The 17,446-nt window shown below is 33.1% G+C and overlaps 2 protein-coding genes across 8 annotated transcripts in view; one reads left to right on the forward strand and one right to left on the reverse strand.

Annotated features, from left to right (window-relative positions):
• The window catches only part of FANCL (FA complementation group L), an 80,093-nt gene extending 68,913 nt beyond the window's left edge, over positions 1 to 11,180 (forward strand). For all 3 annotated transcript variants that reach the window (XM_029231590.1, XM_029231592.1, XM_029231591.1), the window contains 7 exons: positions 3,027 to 3,177; positions 5,387 to 5,470; positions 6,017 to 6,062; positions 6,141 to 6,222; positions 7,090 to 7,206; positions 8,515 to 8,586; positions 8,939 to 11,180. In XM_029231590.1, the coding sequence (XP_029087423.1) occupies positions 3,027 to 3,177; positions 5,387 to 5,470; positions 6,017 to 6,062; positions 6,141 to 6,222; positions 7,090 to 7,206; positions 8,515 to 8,586; positions 8,939 to 8,974 (588 nt within the window). In that variant the 3' untranslated portion in view covers positions 8,975 to 11,180. The remainder of the gene's footprint in view (positions 1 to 3,026; positions 3,178 to 5,386; positions 5,471 to 6,016; positions 6,063 to 6,140; positions 6,223 to 7,089; positions 7,207 to 8,514; positions 8,587 to 8,938) is intronic.
• Positions 9,015 to 17,446, reverse strand: part of VRK2 (VRK serine/threonine kinase 2) — a 125,222-nt gene continuing 116,790 nt past the window's right edge. For 3 of the 5 annotated variants that reach the window (XM_029231588.1, XM_029231587.1, XM_029231586.1), the window contains 2 exons: positions 16,103 to 16,264; positions 9,043 to 9,387 (listed from right to left, as the gene is read on the reverse strand). In XM_029231588.1, coding sequence (XP_029087421.1) covers positions 9,043 to 9,387; positions 16,103 to 16,264 — 507 coding nt within the window. Of the gene's footprint in view, positions 9,388 to 16,102; positions 16,265 to 17,446 lie in introns of all 5 variants that reach the window. The other 2 variants (XM_029231589.1, XM_029231585.1) reach the window with 2 other exon arrangements.

A 17,446-nucleotide genomic window follows, 5' to 3' on the forward strand; every position in this document is an offset into this window, starting at 1 on the left:
TTATATGAAATATCTAAGTCAAACTCATAGATACAGAGAATACAGTAGTGGTTGCCAGTGGCTGGCGGGTGGGTGAAATGAGGAGTTGGTATTCAGTGGGTACAGAGTGCTAGATGAATAAGTTCTAGAGATCTGTTGTACAATACAGTTAACAATGCCGTAGTGTGCACTTAACAATTTGTTGAGAGGGTAGATCTCATGTTAAGTGTTTTTAGGGATCTCATGTTAGAGATCCCTTGTTAAGTGTTGGCTATATCTATTACCTTGATTATGGTGATGGTATTATGGGTATATGCATATGCCCAAACTCAACTTGCGCATTAAATATGTGCAGTTCTTTGTATATCAATTATACCTCAATAAAGCTGTTAAAAATGCCAACATACTGTCCACCAGTTGGTTTATAATGTTTGCATCTAGTGATGAATGACTTTTACTGTAAGCAAAGAAATTACTGTATTAGACTTACATAGTACAAAAGTCAATTTAGTTATAATAGGGGGCTATGTCTAAAGGAAGAAAATTCAGTTAGAAGGTTGTTTTAGTAATCTACTTAAATCTATGCTTAGATTCCTGGCTTGGGCAATAGGGCAAGTAGTAGCCCCTTTCACTAATAAAAAAAAACAGCGGGAAGGGAATTTTTCTTTGGGAAGATGATGAGATCCGTTTGGAACCATCCAATTATGGTGTGCATCTTAGACAGCCATATAGATGTTATCTATATAGAAATGGCTGAGTAGGTTTGGAGTTCTCCATCTGGCTTAAAAAAATTTGGGAATGATCATAGGGAACGTGGTTACTGAAGCTTGGAGTAGTAAATAAACCCACAGAAAGTATTTCAATTTACTTTATGTAAACATATCTATGTATACATATTAAACAATATTAATTGTAAGCCACGATAAAGAACTGTGGTTTTAATCACTAACGATAACATAAAACATAATTTGCAAGGTACTTGTAAATAATGGTGACCAAATAGAATGGTGGTTATCAGTGATTATTTTCTTATGTCAAATAGTTCAATTAAACAAATATTTATTGAACAGCTCTTGAAACTTGTGTTGCTTTTATTACGTGGTAGTATCACAAAGACAAAACATCACTTGGAGAAGAACTGCACTTAAAACAGTTTGTTGTAAACCAGGAAATTATAGTATCAGGTTTCCAGAATACAAAAATCGGCTTAATCACAATGTAAATAATGGGCTTTAGGGGAATATGACTAGAGGGGAAAAAAATCCAGTTAGAATGTTGGTTTGAATGGTTTTAAGAGAGGGACTGATCTGTTCAGGTTTATATTTTAAATAGGGTACTCTGCCGGAAGGTTGTTTAAGTCAAGGATGGCAAGTCTGAATATGGAAATAAGAATAGGGGATTATTTTAATAATATATAATAATACTAGGATTAATAGAGTTATCAAGAAATATGTTAGATATGGACTTAAGTCTTATGTTAACTTACAGAATTTATTAGGTATCAGAGGAAATCTACAAGGAGCAAAGCTGCTTTCTTATTTGGGTATGTAAAGAATGGTGGTGCATTCAGTGAAAGAGGAAATAAAGTGCAGCTCACAGTTAAACAAAAAAGAAACACTTGGGTATTTAGTTTTCTGATTTCTGGATTCTGGCATCTAAACTTGTGGATAAGTATGGTATACTAGAAGAGAATATTCTACCCTCAATATACTAGTAATAAAAGGTTATTTTTACTCACTAAGCTGTAGTTCCTACTCTTAACTTTTTTCTGTGTATAGAAGAAGAGTTGAAACTGCTTTGGTGAATCTGAGCTATGAATCCATCTACGTGTACACCCTTACTCAAGTGATGAGATGAAATGGGTTTTCCTTAAGTACATAAGTACAAAATACATGTTTAAGGACGTGAGTTCTTTCTTTTCATCTTACTCAGGGTGTATCATATTCTTGAATTGTTGGCTTGTATCAGTTATTTTGGATGAATACATTTGATACGAGCCAGCAGTTTTTCAGTGACTTTTTTTATACGTTTTGCTTATTTGAAACAGTAAATAAAATCCTTAATTCTTGGGCTTCCCTGGTGGCACAGTGGTTGAGAGTCCACCTGCCGATGCAGGGGACACGGGTTCGTGCCCCGGTCCGGGAAGATCCCACATGTCGCGGAGCGGCTGGGCCCGTGAGCCACAGCCGCTGAGCCTGCGCATCTGGAGCCTGTGCTCCGCAACGGGAGAGGCCACAACAGTGAGAGGTCCGCGTACTGAAAAAAAAAAAAAAAAAAAAAAAAATCCTTAATTCTTTTTAAAACTGTTTTAGTTTTGACTAAAATATTTAGTAAATGGTTGTATCTTTTAACCATACCACATTATTTTATAAGAAACTCTTGACTTTATGAATTGATTTTTAAAATCAATGATGGCTTTAGTTCTTGTCACTTAGTGAAAATGTATTTAATTCCCATAAAGGATTAATGCCTGAAATACTGAATTCAGAGATTGGCTAAAAATTTAACATCAAAAGAAATCCTGTTTGTAATTTGTTGAATTCTTTAAAAGTGTGTAAAACCTTTTCATAGTCTTTGTCTAATTAAGTCTGCAAAGTTATTTATTAACAGTGTATAAAAGTAATTTAATCAAATTACAAATAGCACTGCATTTAACTTGATAACTGAGCGAAAATAAAAATATTTTCATACTAAAATTGTAGACACTATGCTAAATGTATATTGTATACGTTAATAATAGTAATTAATACAAGGTATACCTTTCCATACATATAGTACAAAATGCATCATAATAAATATGGTTTGTAAAAAGCAGTTCTTTCTTGATAAGTGCACGGTCCAGTGACAATCGAAAAAGAATTCTGTTAATACTAGTAGTGGTGAAGAGATGTGAAGCAGGGAGAGTTGACTGTTGTTTACTAGAGTCTAGTTTTAGCTGAAATGAAACAGAGCTTAAAACTTGTAAATTGAGTTGTATCCTAAGTGAAAGAAAATCCACTATTGATAGTGTCATACAGCTTATTCAGCTTTCGTCTGTCTTTTCACAGAGCTCCTTAATAAGCATTCATAGTCAGTTCTTGGCAGCACTGGAATCACTGAAGGCATTCTGGGATGTTATGGATGAAATTGATGAGAAGACTTGGGTACTTGAGCCGGAAAAACCTACAAGGAGTGCTACAGCACGCAGAATTGCATTAGGTAGAGTAAAAAAGGATTAAGGAGGTTTTTTTAAAAAGATGTTTGATTGTATTTTGTATTACTTAGGAAAATGAATCTAAGATGACATTGGACTCTTAGATGACTTTTTTTGTATGAAGTCAACTATTAAAACTTTGGGAGATGAACTATGATTTCTTTTATTACTATGTATTTAAATGTAAATATTTCAAGTAGAAAGGGCAAGTACTGAGGTGTTTCATTACAAAAGGTGATGATCTAATCCATGGAAGTAGCATTCAGAGATAGTATTTAATTAGCTTTCAATTAGCACAGAAATTGTGGAGTAGATTTTTCAGAACTTCCATTACTTAGGAAAAGAACTGTGTTAGAAATAATGAAGTCTTCATTCGTGAAACTAGACAAGTACGAACAAGTTTGGAAGTATTTTCTGACAGAAATATAGAGGAGGGTAAAAGAACCTGAAGTGGGTCATGCATGCCATTGAAGAGTAAAAAGAAAGCTTTACAAAATAATAATTGAATATATTTTAAGTATTTAATTTACTATAAATATATGAAATTAATAAGATGTGGAATAACCATAAATATCATCCTGGAAATATTACCATATTCTCTTTACTATGAGATGATTGTTTTATGTATTCTCATTATGAGCAAGCAATACATGAAGTCAATTTTAAAGCTCAACCTCTCAAGATTTTAGATGTTTTAAACTATATTTGAGTTCACAGTAAATACTATATAGTTATGAAGGATATTTTGATATTTTGATGTGAATCATATCCGAATTCGTTTCTACCCAGGCATAATAGATTATCTGGGGGGAAAAGTGACATGTTACTATGAGAAGAGGAAAGTATAATTGCGCAGCAATTCTACAGACAGTACTGTTACTTATCAAGTTTGAAAAAGTCTTAACAGTATTTAATTTGGAATAATTAACCAAGTTATGGTATATTTGTGAACAAGTAGATACTAAAATGTTTTCTTCAAAGAAGTGCAGTAATTTATTATCTTAATGGCCCCATTAAAATAATTATTTCTCTTAGGTTATGATTAAATATACTTCTCATTGTTCAGCATAAACAACCTGGTATTTATTCACTCTCCCTATATTTACCTTTTAGCTCCTTTTTTTTCTTCAGGCATTGATTTGCCCTTTTAGGACCAGGTTTTCAGCAAATTAATCAAAAGACTAGTTAATACGATCATTGTTGTTAAGTGAAAGTACTTTCTGGAGCCATTAGGTGACATAAAGGCTAACATGGAATATGTGTTCATGTAAAAAATGCATTAACCAATGAAATTATAAATTAACTTTTTGTAATTTTGTTTTTCTTATTGAATTACCTGGACTTACTTTTTTATTTTACTTGATTACCTCTTTTTGCTAGATCTGTAATAATTGTATTTATATTGTTGCCAACCTGAGCCAGAGGATTATTCTATAGTGTATAGAATTTATCAAGACATTTTTACCATAAAAATGAAATCCAAATTAAGCTTAAACAACCACACTGTGTACCTTCAAAAACAATAAAATTTCTGAAATTTGTACATACTCTAGTACAGTTAAAATTTATAAAAGAATTTAGTGCCAAGTAGAAATAGCTTTTCCTTAGATTCTGTAAACTGTTAGTTGTTTTTGTTATTAAATGAACAGTTTCCAAAAATTTAATATGAATTGACCCCTTTGTTAACTTATCCAGGAAAGCTTCACAGGGAGATAAAGATTTCAGAAAATGTTTTTATAAAACTCAAATCTTAAACATTTATTTTTACCATTTATTGTATTTTTAGTCTTTTATGTTTGTTCTATTACTTTTCAAGAATATTACGATATCATTTAGATTATTTCTTAAACTTGTGACTTGTAATTTTTATATATTAAAGGTTTTTATCATTCCATAGAAAATTTTTATTCAAACTTTAATGCAATTCTGAGCAGAATTCGTATCTAAATTAATCATATTAACTTATGGATTGGCTCTGTTTTTTGAAACTTGGGATCCCCAAATCTTTAGTCATGATCAAAATTTTCAAATTACTTCTTTTTGTTAAATTATAAATTAGTAGTATATTTACCTTTATAAAAAACTATATATATAATACAATTAGTTAATCTTTCCTTGGGTATACAATGAAATAAGTACCCAGACAAATACTCCTTTATTTTTTGTTTCATTATCTGTTCTACTTCTAAAAGCTTTAATATTCTTTTATTCTAGGGAATAATGCTTCGATAAATATAGAAGTAGACCCCAGGCATCCTACTATGCTTCCTGAGTGCTGTTTTCTTGGAGCTGACCATGGTATGAGATCTCAGGTTTAAATATTTTTAACAGAATTATAAAATATTTGTCTACCACTGTAGACAAATAATTAATTGTAATTACATATTATAATTAAATATTAATTAATTGTAATTAAATATTCTAACATTAATATATTAATGGTAAACATCTTAAATGAAAATGTCTCATTGTGAACTGTGTACTTCTGTGTTTTAATATATAATATATATGATTTAGATTTTCTAATCACGTACTTAGGAAACAAATCCTGTAATTAACAAATATTATGTATATTTCAAAGTTGCTAATAGATTAGATCTTAAAAGTTTTCATCAAGAGTAAAAATCTTTGTAACTGCATGATAGATGTTAACTAAACTTGTAGTCGTTTTGCAATATATACATATACCAAATCACTATGTTGTACACCTAAATCTGTAATACAGTGTTATCAATTATAGCTCAATAAAAAGAGACAAATTCTGTGCCAAATGTGACTTTACAAAATGACAGCAGCAAACCCTAAATTATTAAACTTTTTTTTTTTTTTTTTAAATATTTGAAGTGGTAAAACCCCTGGGAATTAGGCTGAGCAGAAACATACATTTGTGGTAGGTATCTTTGCAATATAATTGTTACTTTTCTATGATTTTTACAAATTTAATAACAGGTTTTTTTCATGTTTTCAGGGATCCAGAAAATAGCCTGTTACAAAATTTGAAAGACGTTTTAGAAATTGATTTTCCAGCTCGTGCTATCCTGGAAAAATCTGTAAGTCTTATCAGTGCTTTGATATTCCAAATAGTGTTGTATAATGAGAGTCAAATGTTCTTTTAGGCACCAGAGAAAAATGAGGCTGAAAGGGAAGGAATTGGAAGAATATTATAATGGACTTCTGAACTGCAAGTGGCAGTTGCATCAAAGAACTTGTTAACCTTTGATTGGTGGTTATAAGTGTACTTTTTTCATGGTCATTGTAGCAGTAAAGTGATTAATGACATCTTTATTATTAAAAATAGGGGAAAGGTCCAATGTAGCTAATGAGATGTTTGGATTTTCTATACTATCTGCTTATGGATGACTGAAATAAAGTTCTAATTAGCTTGAAACAAGTGTTTGTGAAGGTTGGCAGCATAGTTTTTCAAAATTGAATAGACACTACTACACTGCAAAAATAAACTAAGAATTGATTTTTGACAAAGCTGCTAAGAATGTAGACTACTAAAGTGGTGGGGATGTTTTTGTCTTTTTCCTTTAGTTGCAGAATTTTGAAGTTTAGTATAATCACCAGCTAATGTCAGTTCCTGTCTTTGCATACTGCAGTGGCATTATACTGATGTACACAGTGGGAATATTACTTAAGCCCAAAACATCTTGTGAGCCAAAAGTAGAATCTGCTTTTTGGTATATGTATATTATTTATTGGATGAAAAAGGCAGCCCTCTCTTACAGATAGCTTTTCTAAGGTGTTAAATAGTGATGTGACTGTATTTTCTGTAACAGCAATATAGTTACCTTTATAAAAATTTAATAGTATCTAATACCATATTATTCACTTTTTAATTTCACCTTGTGTATTCTTATAAATATTTCTTTTTTCCCACCACCCCATCCCCCAATATTTCTTTTCTCTTGAAGGATTTTTCTATGGATTGTGGAATTTGTTATGCCTATCAACTTGACGGTGCCATTCCTGATCAAGTGTGTGATAATTCACAGTGTGGACAGCCTTTCCATCAAATATGTTTATATGAGGTAAAAATAAAAATATCAGTAAGACTAACAGCATAGGAAATATGCATATTTGAAATCTAAACAATCTAAAATCAATAGTGATCTTTTATTGCCATTATCTCCTTTAACAGTTCATTCCAAATGTGTATTTTATTTCTTCGTGGTTACTAATGAATTTATAAATGTCCTAAAGTATCCAAGAAGTGGGAAAATGTATCTAGCATATACTCATGGACTGTTTATTGATGCATAACAAATTAAACTGATGGAACATTGGAATCTTTCTGTAAATATCTCATGTAACCACAATGCAAACTCTGTAAACTCATCCGAGTGGGAGTAATGGTGGCAATAAGGTGAAAGGGAGCTAGTACTGTAGAGTACCTATTACTTTTTCAGGCTATATTTAAGTATAGAATAAATGTAATAATCCTACTTTCGATATTGAGAAGAATGCATTTTATGATCTAAATAACTCACAACACTCTTAAGTCAATGACACTTTATTTACTGTATACATGAGAAGTCTGCTTTCCTTCCTGTCTGCAGTCACTTGCTCTCTAGCACTCATCTTAGGGCACAATGGACATATGACTAACCGTATGTGCATCTATATACAAAATGACTTGCAGCTTTCAGTTTTTAAAAACTTCCTTGGTATTACCTCCTGATTTTTGTGATCAGAGATAGCAGCTGGTGCTAGTGGCAGTTTAACAGTGGAGAATTTAGGTAGAGATGTCAATTTACCTTATATAAAATCATAAAATACTAGGTCTAATTATAGAGATACTCTTAAGGGAACATGTGCTTTCTTTTGTAATAATGAAAATTCATTTAATTTTTAAAAATGGATTGCCTCCTGCTTGTAATTAATGGATTGAGAATTAACCCTACTATTGGTGATTAAGATCAGAATTAAGACCTAAATTTTAAAGAGCCTAGGATATCTTTTATAGCAGGAGTTCTTAATTTGTGATTAATGGATTTAGGGAGGGTCTGTGAACCCCATGGAGTTATTTTTGTGTACATCTGTTTTGGGGGTAGAGAAGGTGCATACTTTTTATCAGATTCTTAAAGGGGCCTATAATTTGCATATAAATCAGTGGTATAGACCTTGAAATCCATACTGGTTTCCCCTTGTTATTCAGCATTTTAGTAGTTTGGTATTGGCTCAGGAGATGTTCCTCTTACTCTTGCAAAAGAAAATTAAGAAGGCAAACCATCTGGCATAAAAATATAATGCACTCAAAAAGAAAAATTTATTTGGAGTACCTGTAATATGTAATCATGTTGACACTGCTCCCTTTCTTCTCTTTTTAAAATCTTCAGTGGTTGAGAGGACTACTGACTAGTAGACAGAGTTTTAACGTCATATTTGGTGAATGTCCATATTGTAGTAAGGTAAGCAAATTATTAATCACATTTCATAAAATGTGCCTAGCTTTTAGTAATATATTTTAGAAGATAGCTGTATAGTATATCAGCGTATATAAAATTTTTGGAAACATCTATGTATTTAAAAAAATTTTCTAAGATAAATTGTCCCTATTAACATTTTAATTTTCAGATTTCTCCTTTGATCAAAAAAAAGTTAACCCCTTTTCTAGATTTCCTAGGTGATCTGAACCTTAAAAGTATTTTCCAAACTCTGTCCCCCTTTTCTAGATTTCCTAGGTGATCTGAACCTTAAAAAGTATTTTCCAAACTCTGTCATTACACCATCTCTAATATAAAGCATTCCTCTTTTTATAAGCCACTTACCTTGAAAATGTCTGGGAGAAAAGCCTGAAATAAGAATGCAACATTTCTGTGAAGAACTGGAAACTTAAATTAGCAAAAGGATTTTATTTGATATCTTTAGAGAAAATATAAAGCAAGACATACTAATATCAAAAGAAGAAGAATGGTGAAGCCATAATAATATACATCTGCCTTTATCTCTTCACTAAGAGTAAACTGGGAAATTGTAAGCCAAAATCCTGTAGAACTATCTAATTCTGTGACCTCCATACCAGTTGTAGAAGTGTACGTGTAGCAAGATGGAGAGCTTGACTTGTTGAACATATCTGGACTGGTAAAATCTTGATGGGGTTCATAAAATGAATTAGGGAACTGTATACAGCTGGATGTTTGTGGAGAACTTTTTACTCCATTCAGAAATTCTTGAGACTCACAGTGTTTTTGTCTTCTCCTTGTGCTTTCCTATGAGAAAATACATATGTTTGTTAGGTTTGAGTTATCCAGGTGTTTATTTTGTGTACTCTATAAGAATGCTAAATAAAATTTGTTACACAAGATCAAGTTTTTGTGTGCTTTTTATTTTTCCTGAGAAGTTATTTTTAGGTTCTTGATTTTAAGTGTTTATAAAGTACTTACCAGCATCAAACGACCAAATCTGGTTAATTTGATTGATTGGTTCTTTTAAACCAAGAAGTAGGCTATTTCTTAAATAATTTATCATCTAAAAATAGGATAGAATATGAAAAAATGAATTTTTTGGCAAGAAAAAGAAACAGGCTTAATCTTATGGGGATAAGACAGTAATAATTAGAAGGACTTTTGGTCGGTAATAATTAAAGATACTAGAAGTACTGGAGCAAGATGGTGGTGCAAGTGCTGTGCACCCACAGACTGGCCTTAGCTAGTGGCCTGCCCCCTGTAGCCTCCTGCCGGAGCACCAGAGATTGACTGACATCTTCCCATAACAGACCTCGAGAAGACAGCTGGTAAAAATCTTTATTTGTCCGGAAGCTTATCTAAGAAAAGATGCTCACCCTAAACTCCTAAGCAAAAAGGAATCAAGCAGTTTATACAAATTTCAGTTTCACTGTGTCAAAAGAGATGTCTTGAAGGCTCTTTAGCTTTTCCATTAAAAAGAAATAAATTATTGAGATAACTATAAACTACTCTTTACTGCCTGAGAGCTAACAAAGTCACATGAATGCAATTTTCCTAAAGTTTTGTCAGCTTAATTCACTAAAGGCAAAATGAGTTAATGGTTACTCCAATAGGCCCACAAAGCATTGTTCTTGCACAAAGAAAAAGAAATACACCATCAAATCATATTTCTAAAGGCTGAGAGCCACAAGCAAGCTAACCTAAACTGCATTTACATATAAGTTACATGTAGAAGTGGATGATCTAGTTTATCCCCGTCTAGGTAAGAATAGAAGTCAAACTACTAAAATTTCAAGATAGAATCATCTCTTGTGCAACCTAAATACCTTACCTCTCTTTAAGCAACAACAAATGATGTCAAATGGGAAGGCACTCATCAAAGGATTTAACCACCAGCCGTCTTCAGTTTACTGAGAGCTGTGATTGGGAGAGACAGTCTGGCTAGGGTTGGAAAACTGTGGCTCATTGGCTAGCTGCCTGTTTGTGAGTAAAGTTTTACTGGTACATAGCCCTACTGACCACCATTGCCTTGCATTAAGCAAGGGACAGCAAAGGGGCAGCAGCTCACAATCCTCCTTACTAGAAAACATCAGTCTTAGTAATTAACAGAGAACTACTAGACGAAAACAGCAAGGTTAGATCACACAAACCAATGGGATCTAACTGATATTTATAGAGCATTCCACCCCAAAACAGAAGGGTACATGTTCTTTTCGATCGCAATTGGAGTATTCACCAAGATAGACCGTATCCTGGGGGTTATGTAATAAACCTTAACAAATACAAAATTATACAAAGCATGTTCTCAGATAATAATATAAATTAGAAATCAGTAATAGAAAATCTTTAAACATTTGGAAATTAGACAACACACTTCTAATAACCAAGACATCAAAAGAAGTCTCATGGGAAAGTACAAAATTAAAATACAATATATAAGGATTTACGGGATGCAGTTAAAATGGGACTTAGTAGGTCATTATAGCATTCAATGCTTATATTAGAAAAAACAGAGGTTTCAAATCAGTAGCCTAATCTTCCACCTGAAATAGAAAAAGAAAAGGAAAATACACCTAAATCAAGCTGAAGGAAAGAAATAACAGGAGATTCTTCAAACATTTGAAAAATTTTAAAAACTCCGGAATGGGTCAGAGACCCAAGGGAAACTTAAAAATATATTGAACTGAATGAAAATGAAAACGTATCAAAATATATGGGACATGGCTAACACAGTGTTAGAAGGAAAATCTCTAATACTAAATACTTATATTAAAAAAGAAGTCTCAATTCAATAACTGAGGCTTGTTTCTACCTCAAGCAACTAGAAAAAGAGAAAATAAATACATAGCAGAATGAAGGAAATAAAAATAAGAGCAGAAATCAATGGAATTGACAAAACAAAAATAGAGAAAAGTCAAACAAAAGCTGGCTCTGTGACCAATAAAATTGATAAACCTGACCAAAAAAGAGAGAAAACTACTGATACTTGGAAAGAAATATTACTATAGGCTTCAATCCCATTTAGAGAATTTAAATAAAGGAATACTATGAACAGTTCTACAAATAAAAATATAACAGCTTGGACAAAACAGACCAATTCTTAGAAAAGCACAAATTATCAAAAATAACTCAAGATGAAATAGATTAGGGGGTGGTAAACTGTGGTCTGCAGGCCAAATCCAGCTCAACACCTGTTTTGTAGAACCTGCCACCTAAGAATGGTTTTTACATTTTTAAATGGCTGGAAAAAATACTTTGTGACACTTGAAAATTACATGGAATTCAAATTTCAGTGCCATAAGTGTTATGCTGGAACTCAGCTATACTCATTTGTTTACCTATTGTATATGATGCTTTTGCACTACAATGCATAGTTGAACAAAAGAGAGACTATATGACTTGTAAAACCTAAATATTTACTGTCTGGCTCTTTATAGGAAAGTCTGTCCACTCTTGAAATAGATAATCTGAATAGTTTTAGTAAAGAACTTGAATTCATAGTTAAAAAAGGAAAAGAAATCTCTAGGCCCAGACGGTTTCACTGGAGAATTCTCTAAAACATTTAAAAAGAAACACTAATTCTATTCAATCTCTTCCAGAAATTAGAAGATGTCTCAACTCATTTTATGAAGCATTACCTGATTCCAAAACCAGAAAAAGACAATAAAATAAAAAGAAAACTACAGACCAACAGTCTTCATTAGAGATGTAAAAGTCATCAACAAAATACTAACAAACTGAACCCAATGACAAATGAAAAGAATAATACGCCATGACCAAGTGGGGTTGACTCAAGGAATATGAGTGTTTCAATATTCACATATCAATCAGTGTCATCCACCATGGTAACAGTATAAAGGTGAAAAATCATATGGTCATATTAATAGATATAAAAAAGCATTTGACAATATTCAACACCCATTCATAATAACTCTCAATACACTAGAAATGGAGGGGAACTTCAACTTGATAAAGAACATCTACCAAAAATCTACAGCTAACGTCATACTAAATGGTGAAAGGCAAAAAACTGGAAGAAACTCATATGTTCTTCAACACTACATCCATACCTCAGAATACTACCTAGCAATAAAAAGGAATGAACTATCAATAGATGCAAAATTTGCATGGATCTCACGGGTGTTACGGTGAAAGAAAGCCAATCTCAACAAGTTACATAGCGTATAATCTGATTTATACTGACATGCTCAAAATGGCAAAACTATAGTGATGCAGAAAAGACCAATGCTTTCCATGGTTTAGGACTGGGGAGACAGTGTCACTATAAAGCAAAATGAATAAAGTTACCATTATCAGGAATGGATAAAGAAGACATTAAAAGTATAACGAGAATATCATGAACTACACAGTGCTGACAGATTTGACAAGTTAAATGAAATGGACAAATTCCTTGAAAGATCAAATTACCAAAACTGACACAAGAAGAAAAAGAAAATCTAATAATCACTATTATCTGTGATAGAGAGTAAATTCATAATTTGAAATTTTACTACAACAAAACTCTAGTCCTAGATAGTTTTCTTTCTAAACTGTCATTTTTATGAAAGGCAAATCTTACTGAGACATTTTCTGAAAATAGACACTTCCCTCTAATGTAACATATAATGACTGGAAAACAGAACCATACAAGGATATTGAGAGAAAAGAAAATTTACCAACCACTATCTCTCAACAATGTAAATATAAAAATCCATAACGGAGAAATAGCAAATTGAATTCAGTATGACAACACATCATGACTAAATGGAATTTATTCCAGAAATAAAATGTTAACATTCAAAAATCAATGCAATTCATTATACTAGTAAAGGTGAAAAATCATATGATCATCTCGACACATCCCCCAAAACAGTACCCATTCATGACTAAAATTTATTCTTCAACAAACTATAAATACAACGAAATTTCCTCAGCCTGATAAAGTGTATTTAGGAAAAACCTACAGCTAACATCATACTTAATGGTGAAAGAATGAATGCTTTCCCCCCTAAGATTAGGAACAAGGATGCCCACTCATTACTATATTGAGTAGTCAGTACAGTATTAGAGGTCCCAGCAGGTGTAATAAGACATGAAAGGAATAAATCAAAGGCATACATGTTGGAAAGGAAGAATACTCTATTTACAGACAACATGATTGATGATGTAGAAAATCCTAAGAATACAAAAGAACTACTAGAACTAATCAGTGAATTTTAGGAAGATCCCAAGACACAAGGTCAATATACAAAATCAATTTTATTTCTATATACCAGGAACAAATAACTGGAATATAAAATTTTTGAAAAAATGACATATACAATAGGATTAAAAACCAAAATATTGAGAAATACTTTTAATAGAAGATGTATAGGATATCTACACTAAAAACCACAAAACATTGTTGAAAGAAACAAATAGTCTCAGGTTCATGCACTGGAGAACTCAATGTTGTTGGGATTTCATTTCCCTTTAAACTGATCTTAGATTTAGTGTAGTCCCAATTAAAATCCCATTGTGCTGTTTAGTGGGAACTGACAAGGTGATTCTTAAATTTTATGGAGGGGACCAGGAACTAAAATGGCCATGGCATCTTTGAAGAAAAGAAAGGGGCTGAAGGACTTAAACTACCTAATTTCAGAACTTGCTGTAAATCAAATCTTTTTAAGAAATGGTACTGGGGTAACTGGCTTTCAATATGGAAGGAACCTCAACCCCTATCTCACACCATACCCAACTGATTTGAGATGGCTCATAGACCCAAATATGAAAGCTAAAACTATAAGCCTTCTAAAAAAATATATAGCAAAATAACTTTGTGACCTTGAGATAGGCAAAGATTTCTTTACAGAAAAAAATAATAAATTGATAAACTGAATTTCAAATAAAAACAAATACTTCCTGCTCATCAAAGACACTGTTAAGTAAATGAATGGGCAGGCTGCACACTAGGAGAACATATCCACAATACAGACATTGGACAGGAGACTTATATGTGGAATATATAGAGAATTCCTACAAGTTAGTAATAGAAAGACAATCATTCAAATAAAAATGGATAAAACTTGAAAAGACACTTCACAAAAGAAGGTATATGAATGGGCAGTCAGCACAGGAAAAGGTGCTCACAATTATTGGTCATCAGATAAAGATAACTGGAATCACCACGAGATACTAATATACACACGTTGACTAAAATTAAGACTGACAAACACCAAATAGTGGGGAGGAGGTGGAATGACTGGAACTCACATACGTTACTGATGGGAGTATAAAGTGGGAAGTATTTGTCAGCTTTTTATAATGTTGAACATACATCTGCCCCCATGACCCAGCAATTCCACTTCTCAGGACAAACAAAACATATCCATAAAAGGACTTGTGTCTGAATATTCAGAGCGACTATATTCATGGTGGCTTGAGACACGGGCAGCCCAGGTACCCACTAATAGGAGAATGGATATGCAAATTATGATGTAGTTATACAATGGAGGGTTGAAAAAGAGCACTCAAGAATATCTAAATTTTGTCACCAAGCAATATTTGTCTTCAATTTTATAAATGGGAACTATAAAATAAATGTGTCCTCTTGAAGTAGATTCCTTTGTATCAATTTGAAAATAAAATAAAAGAAATGATGCTACTGTGGTTTTATAACAGAATAAATGCAAGAGATTCCTATTAGTACTAAAAAAAAAAGCATTTTTCTCTCTAGATAAACTTGTATGCTTGCTAGTTAGATGAGAAATGCCTAACTTGTAGGCTTCTAATTTTTGCCTTGGCTGCCAGGAAGTTCAGAGCTAAATTCAGTGTTCAGTTTAATGATTAACATCCCAGCTGCCTGATTAACCAATTGTTTTTTTTTGGGGGGGGTGCATGGGGGGAGATAGAAGATGGGGGCATTATCTTGTTCCATATTGTAAACTACCTGAAACCATTTGGAAAATGATGTTGAAATCATATAAAATGTTAGCCATTTTGAGAAAAATTTTTTTTCACTGCAGATATAAATACCTTGTATGCTTCTGCTTGTCAAAAAAGGTTCAATTAGGAAAGACTTTTGCTGTTGCTTGAATGACGCATCTGCTAAAGGTGAGTCACTAACCAAACAAATGATCGGATGATATAAAAGTCCGTCATTTTGAAATACAACCACAGTGACAGGGACCCTCTCACATCTGTTTATGAGTTAGACTGGAGGAGCCAACGTAACAGTATGGAATACGGTGAGTCCCTCATGGATGGTAGACGGCATAACAAATTCAAGTGCACTTCGTTAGATTCTCGGGCTAAAGAAAGAAATCAGATCTGCACGCAAGTGTGCTCACTGTCATTCTGTTTCTATGATAACTGGTTTTGGCTGCTTTGATTTTATCCACCGGATAGGATATTTTCTGTCCTTTCTCATTTAACAAAACTGTACAACCTTGGCCCTCAGGAGAAAATAAAAGTCTTTATTCCCAAAGGGCATATTCTAATATAATATTAAGGGAAACAACAACAACAGAACGCCTCTCACCTGTGCTGTTTCACTGTTGAACAACCCCGTCAGCTTCTCCTCCTCCTGCACTTCTCTCCACGTTGCACAGGACTCAGCACTTTTCTCACTGTGGCCTTTTTTTTCTAGTAACCTATTTTGCGTCTGATTGACTTGCTTTGTTGCAGCCTTTCGTGAATCAACCTATTGATACAGAGTAAGTAATAATATATAAGGAAAACTTCTGACACTTGTAAAAAAAAAAATGCATTCATGTCCAGATTCTTGAAACTTTTATACTTGCCAAGCTTTGAAAAAAGGAAGAAATAAAGAGGAAACCAACAAATGGAAATTACAGAAAAGTACAGTAGTTGGCAAGATTCAGGCCTCTTCTCCTCAATAGGACAAGACCAATAAAAATTAGTGTCACTGTCGTGCACTCTTTAGAAATTATCTCTATAGATAATTTGCTTATTGAAAACAGCATTTTTACAGAAAACTGTCACATATGAAAACTGCACATGAATTCATTATTAACCTTTGCTGGGAGTGGATCCAGGACATCTCTTTAGTTTAAATTCTTATTAATTAGAATCTTAGTTTTCTATCATTGAAGTGAGCCTAATTAATGTGAACATACGAAAGGAGCTTGTGATGTTGCTTACTTTTTTATGCAGGTAATTTAACCTTTGAGCACATGAATAACAGTCCATGTCATCTAATACTGTGTACCAGTATCAGAGGTTAAATTCTACAACAAGCTTGCTGTCTCTAAGGTTTCTTTTTCACACCATGCTGTTATCTAGGGGATGACTGACTCTCAATAACCTTGAAGTAGACACAGGGCAGATCCCACAATACAGTTGGAAGATTGAAAGCCACAGTGAAGATCCTTATGTGAAGTATTTGTTCAGCAGCTTCATGTTTACAGCAGCTGAAAGTGCCATCACCTTTTTTCATGGGTTAAATGGGGGGCAGAAGATAGGAGCAGTACAAGGGTAAATAATGGAGTAGCCAGTGCCAAACTAGAGAATGAATTACATTGGCTGAGCAAGCAGAGCCTTAATTTGTAGTCTCTCAACTTTTAGCTTCTATTGCCAAGTGTGTTCACTCCTTCCCTTTAAAATATGCTGGTGTTTTGTGGCTAGGTTTAAGCTGTCACAACACCATTCTTTACTCACCCCTCCTCCTGGATTCCAGCTTCTCAAAGGATAGCAAAGCCATTGCTTCTCAGTAACCTGAAAATTGGAATTGCTTTCTGGTCACTCAGGGGTTCTTTATTTCTACCACTCAGCTCTCCCCAACTCCTAGGAAAATTCATGTGTAACCACCTTCTGAGCCAGTTTTCCATTGAAGTTATCTTGGTAATAAATGCCCATCATACCA

The sequence above is a fragment of the Monodon monoceros genome, unplaced genomic scaffold, assembly GCF_005190385.1.
Source record: "Monodon monoceros isolate NGI ecotype Baffin Bay Population unplaced genomic scaffold, NGI_Narwhal_1 Super_Scaffold_19, whole genome shotgun sequence".
Taxonomy (NCBI): Eukaryota; Metazoa; Chordata; class Mammalia; order Artiodactyla; family Monodontidae; genus Monodon; species Monodon monoceros.